Genomic DNA, 12,461 nt, shown 5'->3' with positions numbered 1-12,461 from the left:
CACTCTAGCACAACAATTTACGTTCTCTGCACTAGTAGGCTACGCTACAGCTTTTGTTAACCGCGGTAGAGCGAAGATGATAAATGAGTGCTAACAAAACAGCTCACGTCATGACGACACAAACCAAAATACGTCACAGACCGAGTCACGCGGAACTCTAATAACAAACGAGATGGTTAAGATACGTTTGAAACCTAAACAAAATGCTATCTATAGTGCAACAGTTTCATCAATCTATTAACGAAAATATACTAACAGCGACGCGTTATAACAATCGTTAATTCGACGCTTTCATAAAACCTCAATTCACTTTAAAAACTCACCACGTTCGGGATTGATCATCGATTTGATCCATTGAACAACTGAAGCTACATTGGTGTAGTATCCCGGGAAGAACCTTGGAGTTCTATTGTCCACGTAGCGTTGTCCACACCCATACCCCCAACTCACAATACCAATCTGCACCCAACATGACTCATTGCCGTTTGTCACCTTCACATAGAAACCAAAGTTATTTAGAGTTAACTGCTGAAATCATTAACTAAACGAACCATATGTCTCTTTTGTGTAATTTATATGTGCTTAGAAAATAAACAATGGGTAGGCCTAACAGACGCGCATGTGCAGAAATAAGCAACCGCTCAGCGTTATTTTATGGAAGTTATTCGAGTGCACGAGACAGCAACAAAGATACACCCACTTCTCTCAAAAGAGGTCCACCGCTGTCCCCAGGGCAAGCGTCGATACCCCCAAATCCCCCTTCACCGATCCCACATATCATCCTATCTGTAACTTGGACTTCGTCTTGCAGTAAATTCATATGATCCCTCGCTCTACGACACCTGTGAAGCGTCTATTGTTGCGTTGTATTGTCATTTGAGTGTTTACTTGGTTAAAGTCTATACAAATAAGGTCAGTTTTGTCGGTTTGAAATCTGTTTAAAAATTTTGTATCGAATGCATTAAATCTTTTAAAAGTGCAAATAGAAAAAATTATAAATAAATCAATGCTTTTCTTACACAAAGATTGCACAAATTCTATGTTGTAATGATTAGAATGTATGCACAGTAACTTCTTGAAAGCGATTTCTGGTCACCAAGTAGGCTACTTAAATAAACGTAGTAGAAAGTATACAAGGGCGAAACAGCTACCTGCCACTTTATTTGCTTCTTCAGTTAACTGTCAGAATACTGTGCATTGTATAACTAACTGCATTATATTGCGTATTGTATAGCCTAACTATTTTTACGTAGGCTACGGTATAATTTCATATGACAAAGTCATTGAAGCATTTTGATCACATTTTGATCACTTTTTACCTCGTGTCGTTCTTCATTCTGATCAAACCTTCGTTCAGAAACGGTGACACCTCAATTTCAAGAAAGTCGTAATCCGGGTCAAGATTCATTGTGTGTCCAAACCCGGTCACTAGTGTCTTCACATTCAAATCCTCTGTTGCTCCGTACCTTGGCAGCAACCAGTTTCCTAGAAGACGACAGACAAAGAAAGATCACACAAGAAAATTCACAGAGATTGTATTTGCCATAAACTCACCTACACTAGCAACTATGGATTGAGCGAATTCATTCTTTAAAATTATTTATCAATTTGGTATGGCTTATGATTTAAACATAAATCAAGTAAACATACCTTCAATTTCACACCTTTCTTTGCTGCTGGTCGCGCCAGTCAATAATCCTTCACTTCTTAAATACTCTCTGGCACAACTATCCTCCATGCAAGGAAGACACACAGGACGTATGAATGACGTAAAGTTCACCGAACCGGAACGACCAGTCAGTTTGAACAAATCCTCATCTTGATAATACTCGTTACCAAGTCGAACCTAAAAAGTGATTGAGATGGTAAAGAAAAGCTGGCTAAGGATCGTAGTTAGCTTCAGTCTCAATCTCGCGCTTCTTCAGACAAAGCAAATAAAGATTGAGACTCACCAAGGCAACGTCATAATCGAAGTTGGAAAAATTATGATGCAAGACAATCCTTTCGGCGTCGAACACGCGAGCTGACATTGGCAGGCTTCCATTGCTGGTGGTCACCCTGTCGGTGATGCCTGGAAGGTAAATTGAAAATACAACTCTTGAATTGTACAACAAACAGGCAAGTCACTTTCGACTACGTGGGGGTGTCGCTGTAATTAAGAACACACCGCAAGGCATTGTGGGAGTTTCAAGCAGTGTTTTAGTCAAGCTTATTCAAATAGAATCATATATTAAAAGCTACTATATTTGAAAATGTTTGGCTCAAAGTAATGTTTTAGATCGATAGCTAATGTGTTTATACCAGCCTTGATTAATAATTTTTAAATATAAAACAACTTACTGAAAACTTGAGCTGTTCGAAAGAAAAAAGGTCGATACAAACATTTAGTTCAACTCAAAGTACGGTGGCCAACTTATCTTAATTTCGCTTATTTTGGCTTTCATACCAAAGATAAACAACAAATAAAGAAAATAAACCAATTCAGTTTCAAACACCTTCAAGTTATTAACTTAACTGCACTTGTACGGTTCAATTAAGGTTGTTTATATTTTTTAAAATCACAACAAAAACAATAGCAGAGGTCAAAAAAGGTAGCAGCGACAAGCACCAAAAAGTTGAATATCTTTGCAACATGTAGTGGGCTATGTGACCCGCAGCTGCATGTTTTGTTATGCACGAGAATTGTATCAACAGGAGTCATGCTTGTTTTAAATGAAACTTGTTACGTTCCAAAGTTTATTTTATCCATAAATCTTTACAAAAACTCCTGAAAAGTTCCAACTTTGGTTGGCAGGCAACGTTATTAATTCATAAAACATCGAAGTTGTATATTTGTGTTTTCACTGAAGATATTAATTGCTGTGGTATGAGAACCGTCATTAAATCACGTCAGTATAGACTGGCATGTTTACAATCAGCTAAAATACAATCACTGGCCGGCTTACCTAACGTGAAGAGAAGGTTTTCTTCCCACCTCGGAATCTGACGTAATCGGTCAAACAAGTGAGCAGCTGTGAGTAGCCACTGGCGGTTTATTAAGGTCGCCCCACCAAGCACCCTGCCAGCCTCGTAGGACTGAATAATACAAGAAATAATTAAAAGCAATATGGAGATACGAAAACTGACTCAAATTAAACGCCATGCTAATAAAAATAAAAACAAAAAAAAAACAGCAAACACGTTATTTTACAAATAACTTTATAAATACTCTCTGATGAAAATCTAATAATAATAAAAATCATGCTTTTATTTGTGCCCATTGTGATAACATACAGAATACTGCACTCAAAGATCCGATACAACGGACGACAGGAAGCAACGAAGTGACATATGGTTAGCTGCTCCCCTCATTTTGGCTTGCCATTAAGTGTCTTTGCCGAGGCACAGCTGCGTGCTCTGGAGCAGTGTCGAACCCACGTCCTTTCGAACGTCGCGCAGATGTTCTCACCACTCGGTCAAGCTGCAGACAATCTCAATGACAAACATTTTGGACACGCTTCACTTACCACAAGGGCGACTATAGATAGGTGACAACCAGAACCTACGTAACTGGTAACATTTCAGACCTAACTGTATATTGGATGGGCGTCAGCTTTACATTACCGGGGTTGTTCTCCACAGCTCTCAATTATCCACAAGTATTTATCTAATATTATTTAGCCACTCAGCCAACTCTACCAAATACGCTGAAAACGGAAAGGGGATAGCGTCATAAAGGGCATTTGTCTGTAAAAAGCTTTCCAAATTTTATCATTATGGCGAACAATTTTATAGAAAATCAAGTAATGTCTAAGCTCTAAGGTGTATCACACAATTGATGGGAGAAGTAGGTTACATGGCCAGTCTTGTAGCATAGCAACATCGATAACAGTTAGTTTGAGTTTTGCTGTCAAGAGGCTCACCAAGAAAACGATAGGGTTATAAAATGTGACCAAAGCTTGCCAGGGCCAAGACTTCTCTTCCGACTTGATTCCTCCAACAACCTTCCCGATCTTAATGCGGACTCGCTTCACCTCGGTACTCTTTGACTTTCCGCACTTTGTAAAATCTAAAAAAAAAATCCCTGAATGATACTGTCCTTCTTAATATTAACTGTCTTGAAAGCAAAATGATTGAAATGTCATTATCAAACATTCACGTGGTTTGAAGGAAGTCACCCTAATACTAAAGAGTTGAATCGTGAACATTTATCATTGCAATGAATTAAAAGTAGGTTCACACTTTGTCACGTAAAGTACAAAGCAATTGTCCAGAAAGTATTGTCTCACTTTGGTTATAGAGATCTAGATTCACATATTGGATTAGTCAGTTCAATGATCGTGCAATGAATGAAAAAAATGTTAAGAGAGGGTTTGATCCGTGGACTTTTGAACAAGACTCGAAACACGGCACTGTCGCTACAATTGGTTATTTAAGTATTCACTTTAACTTATAAACGGTTAATGCAAAATCCTCCCTTTTACGCACCAGCAAAGTCGTTGGTTGCATTGAAGATCGTTTGGAACGATGCGACACTGGGGTTCGAGATGAAGAGACCGAACGGTTCCGCTACAGCTTGGAGCTCAGTGTAGGCTGCAACCTCAGATTTCCCATCGCCAAACGTCACCACATATACCTAAAACAAAGTATCAAAATTTGACATTAAACTGAAGTTGTTGACATGTTTGAACGTTGTAGTGACGGCGGGATCTATGACGTCGTAATTTTACTAGACACTGCTTTGGTAAATCATACTTTAACAACACCAAATCACAAGTTACAATCTGCTAATCTCGCTAAATGAACCTGATGTCAAGCCTTCATGTGGGTTAAGATGAGCTTTTGTGAAGACGCTTTCCCAACCAACAATGCCCTCAAATGTATTCCGTATGTAAAATAGATAATTACAAATGACAACATTGGAATTATCACTGTTTGATTGGTTTGGTTAGTTTTTAGTGTCTAGTTTTCCTTGCAGTTTCGCATACTTGTAGAGGGTTTTGACGCAAGGCCGGTTACCGAGATTGATAGAGAAGTAGGCCTACTGCAGTTTTGCCATGAAAACAACATTTTCAAGTAGAAATGCCACTCCTTACATGTATAAGGTCGTCTCCATATGCATCTGCCATGCTCCTCACTGCATCACTTGGAGGAGGACCGAGAGTTCTTTTACCTTTAAAAATAATAAAAAGCTCATAAAGATGTGAAAGAAAGATCCATCAGGTAAAAATGAAATGAAGTTAGAAAGTTCTATGCACGAATGTTTGAATGGAAACATCTATGCGCTGCAAGACAGTGTTCAAACTCAAGCTATAGACGTCTGGCTTAGGCCTATATTTGACAACATGTTCCTGCATTTTACGTTTGTAGATTTTTGTATTGGTTGAGTTTCTGTTGTCTATTTGATGCATTCAGAAAATTTACTTTCTGACCTATTTTAAGTCATAATAAAGTATTTCGGATAACAATGCCTTCTACCAGCTGATTTCAAGTTACTCCAAGACACTTAATAGGAATGATTTCTTCTGAGTGACCCCGAAAATAGCAAAATTTAACCAACTCTCACACACTCCTAGACGTTATAACTAGAAATACTGATCTCCACGTAATTGGGGTTGATTTAATCCTGTTAGCAAAATAAGTATGCTACAGAGCTCTATTTTTTTTTGCGTATACAGTTAATTTTATACTTTTCACCATTAACGATCAAGAAGACGATCCTTTTCCTGTTGTTGTTTTCCTCATAAGAACTAGCAAAGGATGTATTTAGTCTGGCCACCCCTGCATATGTGTTCCTTTCATAGCCGAGTCTGGTGTTTAGATTTTCTGGAACAAAAATGTTTGTTTAAATAAAAGCAAAACTACTTCTGAACAAAGTGTTTGTCATACAGAGATTTGTATTATTTTTTTTTATGAACCTGCCAGTCAGTGACGTATTCATGGGGTGAGGGAGCTATCCAAATTTGTATGTTTTACCTTCAAACATATTCTTAACACTATTAAACCGTTGTAATGATGTTGTATTATATGTTGAATGAAGTTTCATACGTGATTGGCTGCATTCAGTAGCTATATTTTTAAACATAGGCCTACTTTTCATTTCAAACATTAAAAAATTGGCCCCCTTAGCAGTTACTTTTACCCCAAACATTTTCTTTCTAGCTACGTCATTGCCAGTATTGTTCGGTTGTTAAAAATAAATTCCACATTGACCGATAAACGTAAATTTATTTCAAAACAAAACACTGCATTTTATAAACTTTATAAACTTCTTAATCTGATGAAGGTTAAAATATTTTATCACGGCCATGATACTTATTGTTCGGAGTGTATGATACTGTCAAGTGTCTGAGCTATGTATGTGTGTGCATTTGTATGTGAAGATGTGTATGTGTACTCGTGTGCAACTGTGCAATGTGCATGTATGTTTGTGTTTGTATATATGTGTGTGTATTGAGAGTGCCGTGGGCTTTTTGTTTAACTAATGACGATAACATAAATTCATAAACAAGATTATTTCACAATGTAGATGCTAACAACCTGTTTTAGCCATGTGTTTAGACTTGTTTTTAAAGCTGCTGAAAGCGAAACTCGATTTATTCTATAAACAAGATAGTTGACACTTACGCCTGTTGATTCTGATGTCATTAAACGCTTTTATGACGTCGTCACTGAAAGTTGTGGTTAGCTCGAGGATGCCGTCAGCCTCTGATGCAAATACAAAAATGGCCGCTTTGATGGCGCCGGTTTTGTCCACCTGGAGGTACAGAGAAGTTGGATTTGAAGAAGAAATGCCTCGTGAACGGCAGTTTGTTTAAATGTTGGTAGAGAGGTTAGCTACTTAGTTGAACAAAGTAGTTACAGTAGCTTTACCATGGCCACCTGGAGATGCGGCCTGATTTGTCACATTTTGCAGATTTTGATTACAGCTACTGCTAGTGTTTGACTGACATTTTCTGAATTTTTTTTTACTTTTTGCTCTTTCCTAATGATAAAAGCTTTTGGTGCCTTGGGGAAGCAGTAGCAAATGAGGAAAAGTAAGTTGAAAAACGTTCAATCAGACTGTTATTGAAAAATTAACAGTCTGACTAAAATTTTCGAAATCAAATTTTCTTTGTTTTTTAGCATGTGAGGATGTTGAAACCTATTGTGTCATCTGGGGAAAGCAGTAAAGAAAGCGTAAAAATCTAATTTTTAGAAAAATTTATTTAAACATTCGCCAAAAGTTAGCAAAATCTGGAAATTTCTGCAAAAAGTGACAAATCAAGCCGTATCTTTAGGTAGCCATGGGTCTACTTTATAGTTACGTATACCAGCAAAATCATTTACTTTTACTGCAATGAATAAAGTGTAATCTACCTGTTTTAGCGCACAAAAAGTTTTGATTCTAAACTTAATATCAGCTGAGAATTAATTGATGATCAAGTGATTTACGCAGATAATTGTCTGTGTGCAGTAAAGCGAAATCTAAATACTTCATTCTCAACTAATGAATCAAAACGGCCAATTTTGGGTAATAACCTTTGACAAAATTTAGCAATGGCTAATCAAAAAATAAGAAACGTTATGCAGCAGTAGGTGCACAACACTTTTAAAGTGGTCACATCGAAATGCTGTTTTTCATTTTACCATCTTGGCCCACTCGGAGGCGAATTGCAAAGAATCTTCAAGTTCAAATTCTGACACTTCTCGCGAAATATCAAAGAGGAAATATATTTCGTGAATGTTTTCCTCTCGTCCAGCGAAAGAGCGAGAAAATCGGTTGCCTTGTTGTTGAAAGGACGCCTGGATTGAAAACACGTTTTCGCGAAGTTGGTTGAGAGCTTCGCTGTCGTCTTCTGGATATCGAGGGTCTGGAAGATAAATAACAAAAATGCTATTCAGTAGTAGATAGAGTCGCTACGGTATCTAAAAGTCGGGAGATATGGGTTCGATACCCTGTCGTGTCATACCAAAGTTTTTATAAGAATGGCACTGATCTTGCTCCTACTTTGCATGTATATAGACTAGGTTTGGGACAATGGTGTAGGCCTACTCGGCCGTGCCTCTATACAGCTGCACTACATTTGTCTGCCTTGTAAAGCGCTGAGAGCAACACACATGTACGATAAATACAACGCTATCTATTATACATAAATATACAACACTATTATCGTATGTCGAGAAGAACAGCAAGATTTCACTTCATATCGTCATTTGGCAGTGGGATACTAAGCTGAATGAGTCGACAGGCGACCACTTCTATTTGAAGTATCGTTGCTTTTCTTTCAGTTTTCATGGCAAATGCATTGTAAGTAGAAAAACTCACATATATTCCGTGTCGTTTTTGACTTAGTTTGCCGCTTATTACCTACCAATGCAGATCGGAGCTCCTTCTCCGCTCCATTGTAGGAAATAAAGACATTCCTGTGTTTCTTCTCCAACCATAGCGTAGCCATCATCACAAGCAAAAACAACTTTGCTCCCGATAGAAAAGTCGGATCTTACTCTCAAACGTCCATTGATGGGGACACCGGGATGTGGGCAACGAATCTTTTCATCTTCAAATTATTTATAAGGAAATTTTAAACGACTAACTTATTTCAACATAGTAAGAATAAATAAATTAACTTTTGAAAACTTTCAAATTACCTATAAAAGCCAGGCTTATAGGAGCTACACTTTCATTTAGCGTTGTTTACGTTTATTTGTTTGTAGTAGCAAAAATCCTTATTAGCTGAACAAGAAGGCGTGTTAATGACTCCATATCCACCTTCAAACGTGTTACTGACGTCTAACGCTGAGCGTTTTTCATTTGGGGAAATGCTGCAGCCATCTTTAGGGGTTGCTTTGTAGCAATAAATGCAAGAAATAATAGCAAAATGTTCACCATAGCCAATATAATTAAAACAATATGTACTCTGTAAGCCAGATATTTATAATACTTAGGATGTTAAACGGTCCAGATCTGCTTGCAGGGATCTTAGCGTTAGAAAAAGTTAGAAAGCGTTTATTAAGTTAAATAAACTTCAGCAAAATGTAAGCAAAAGCGAAACATCTATCCAGGATTCGGTCATTTAAGTAAAAGCTGAGCGTCGATCTGGTTACACGGCTTTTATGAGTTGTTGGCCGGAATAGTTGGACAGTGAAAAAACGAAGCTCAAAGTTGCAAACAAGTTGGATATTAACTGGTATCGAGCCCAATTAGACAGTGCATGTGATTTCGCGGCATGTTCTTTACCTCTTATATCACAAACAGTGTTTTCCCCGCTCCACTGCCCATTCCCCATGCAGGTTCGTATGCTTGGACCTATCATCTTATGGAATGGCCGGCAGCGGAACCGGAGCTGGTATCCCATCATAAAAGGACCTGGGGTCCAATCCAGCACCTCACCCCTCATAGATTCAAATGCAACTGTTGGGTCTCCACAAGTGATTGCTGAGAATGTTTAAATGGTTACCATTTCGTAGTCAATAGAGTAATCGTGCTAAACAAGCAAAAGAAAGATGTGAGAAAAACAAGTTGTTAGTAAATCACTGACTTTATAATAGTCAAATATGTTTTTCAAATACCGTCTTATACAGTTCAGCTGGCCATAACCCTAAGAAGGGCCGTAAGCATTCCTATCTAAAGCAGCGTAGCCTACTGTTCATAATCACGATAGAAATCAAGAGCTATAGTGGAACGGGTGCCACCGGGAAATCGATGGCATGCCTTTAAGTGTTGCCAAAGACACAGCCGAATGCTCTTGAGCGGTGTCTAACCCTATCCAGTGCTCAACCAAGGTATTCCCTTCGGCTATGCAGCCTATTTCATACAACAACAAGTGAAAGAATTGTTTTCATAAAATACATTAGGCTACATCGTTTCCAAACTATTCCTAGTAAGTAAATGACTGCACAGGAGCTAAACGGTTGGAACATCTGGTCAAAACTAATTACATGATTTCAACTAATCAAAACACAAACTGACTTACCTCGGCAAGAAGGGGGTGTACCTACCCAAGTACCCCCACCACTGCAACCAATGGCAGTCATTCCTGAATACACGAAGAATCCATCGTGGCAAGAATACGTGGCAACTTGTCGAAACCCTTCACCTTTGTACCTGACGTCAGCGTTTTCAACCATGGGAGCAAGTCCACAGCTCACAGCTACGTGCAAGAAGCAAAAGTTAGCTGAGAAGTTTTCCATACACTTACGGATGTTTGAAATGGAAAAAAAAAACGATAGATTATCTTCTGATGAGTGGATTTTAGGCGGTTTCATATTAGATTGAAATGAATTCAAATCTTCGAAGTAGTTGCGAGCTTGATGACATAAATTGTTTAATTAAAAGAAACGATGAACCAACCTTTAAGAATTCTTCTTACTTTAGCACCAGTCTGTTCAAGTATCAGTGTTTAATACAGAAGAAAGTATTAAAAAGTTAAAGTTGTTGTAGCCTATATACTTTATTCGGTATTTCATTTCTTCAATAGGCTTCTTTCTTTAGTAATTATAAAAATGCAATGTTGCATTGGTAGAAATCAGTTATGACGTCAACGTGACGTCATTTGAAATTGAAACGGTATGTCATACCTGGATCAAGGCACGATCTGCCACAGTAATTATCACAACGGCACTTTAGACTTCCCCTGCAATCGTCATCACTGTTGCACGTCACGCCACACGTCATTCCACGACGCCTCGCTCGATACAGACTGCGACGTCTACACGCCACTACGACGTTATAAATCAAACAAAGGTGATCAAAGTGAGGAGGTGATAATAAACGTCATCATGTACAATATTTTGAACAGCGCACTGAGCGCTCAATGTAGGCACAGAGGCCAACTTTCGATTGCTGATGGTAATTGTTGTTATCATAAAAGTTAAGTGTATTTGCATTTTATTTTAGTATGAATTTCTTAAAGATTAAATTTAATATGTACAATAGTATACAACTTAGAGATTTTTAATTTTGTGAAAATCTACTGAGTGTGAATACGGATTCAAGAAAAAAAAAGTTGAATTAATTAAAAAAATAAATTATTTAAAAAACAGCCTTTAAAAAACAATCCCTTAGTAACCGATACTCACATATACATGTTGTGGTGCCAGTCCAACGTCTCCTGCTGTGACAGAGATGGCTCATCACTGGCTCTGCTCGTTTGTAACCAGGTTTGCAAACATACTCCAAAGCGTCGTCATATCGGAACGGGGTAGTGGCCCCTCTGACGTACGTTCCATTGGAAGTCTTCCGGGAGACAATTATTCTTTCCATGTTCGGAATCTTGGGAGGTGCTCGACAAGTGTTCTCTGAAAAAAGGCTCAATAATCATAGTGGCTGAATAAGAACTAACCGAAACAAAGATGCTATACATTTCTCTCGTCATAACAAGAAAGACTACGATGAGAAACGAAGCGGAGAGAGAGAGAGGAGATATAGAGGAGAAGCATATGGAAACTTAGAGAAATAAGGCTGGCATGAAAGAATACTTTTCAGTGAATGAAGAAGATATATTGTTAGAATTATATTGAACGATTGGTAGAGAGAAAAAGGAGAGAACGCCTTAAATGAAGATGGAAAGAATGTAATGGAGAAGATATAGAAGATGTGGATTTGTCCTAACTCCTAATAGGCTACATGTAGGATCTTCAATACTTTAACTATGCCAAAAGTGGAAGCAAATTTTCTCAAAAACATGTCAGATGGATCAACAGGTGTGAGCCAGAGAAAAGTATCAAGAGAAAACAAAAAGTACCTCAAGTCCCCAACATCTCAACAGGTGAACAAAGTCATTACAGATTCAACAGTTGTAAATACTCCACCATATGTCTCTAGCTGATAGCCTATTACCTGGGCCTTCCTGGTCATTAGATGAAGATGATAGCCAAGTAGCTTTGTCTATTATTAGGCTATATATTTTTTAAAACTATGCCGTGATTCACTGACTAGATCAACCTGGCATCAAAAAACTTTACCTGGCTTACTCTATACTACTTCATTCTGCGCATAAGCAAGAATATATAGGGGTAGGCTATTACACAGAGCAGCAATCGTGGTGACTTTTTAGGTTATTATTTTTGTATACCTGTGTTGATACAAGAATATCCACATTCGTAGTCGCATATGCACCTCTGCTTACCAGAGCATGATTTACTTTGAGGTGTGCATACCGTTCGTTTGCATCGCCTTCCAATTGCTCTTGCAGCCGCGTTGTCCCTTGGAAGACATTGAGCTGAACACGTGAAGTTGTTTGTAAAGTAGACAAACATTATGGCTGCTTGCATCTTGCACAATGGTTGTCAAATCATCTCAGGTCAAATTATAAGCCCCAGTCCAAATTTGGGCTCCGAAGCCTTTCATTGCAATGGAGTTTCAGGAGAACCCAGAGCAAGGCGAGATTACAAGAGGGTCGGGAGAATGACGTTTTAACAAAAAAATATTAAATGTTGGGCCGCGGAAGACAGGGGTTTAAAAAATATTGGTTAAATCAGAGGTTAAATGTTTATCTTTC

The 12,461-nt window shown here is 38.2% G+C and overlaps 1 protein-coding gene across 1 annotated transcript; it reads right to left on the bottom strand.

The window, feature by feature from the left end:
- Positions 1-56: 56 nt before the first annotated feature.
- On the bottom strand, positions 57-12,219 carry LOC145771294 (complement C2-like). Its single transcript, XM_082583071.1, has 18 exons — positions 12,036-12,219; positions 11,041-11,259; positions 9,936-10,112; positions 9,200-9,397; positions 8,334-8,519; positions 7,609-7,832; positions 6,607-6,736; positions 5,677-5,805; positions 5,076-5,152; positions 4,468-4,615; positions 3,903-4,048; positions 2,946-3,075; positions 1,953-2,071; positions 1,651-1,846; positions 1,320-1,485; positions 701-842; positions 324-492; positions 57-157 (listed from the first exon to the last, which is right to left on the bottom strand). Exons 1-18 carry the CDS (start codon positions 12,217-12,219, stop codon positions 57-59), a joined length of 2,841 nt encoding a protein of 946 aa, XP_082439197.1.
- Between the last annotated feature and the right edge of the window lie 242 nt (positions 12,220-12,461).

Source organism: Aplidium turbinatum, chromosome 1, assembly GCF_918807975.1.
Source record: "Aplidium turbinatum chromosome 1, kaAplTurb1.1, whole genome shotgun sequence".
Taxonomy (NCBI): Eukaryota; Metazoa; Chordata; class Ascidiacea; order Aplousobranchia; family Polyclinidae; genus Aplidium; species Aplidium turbinatum.
The sequence above is the reverse complement of the archived record's forward strand: the minus strand, read 5'-3'. Positions and strand labels throughout refer to the sequence as shown.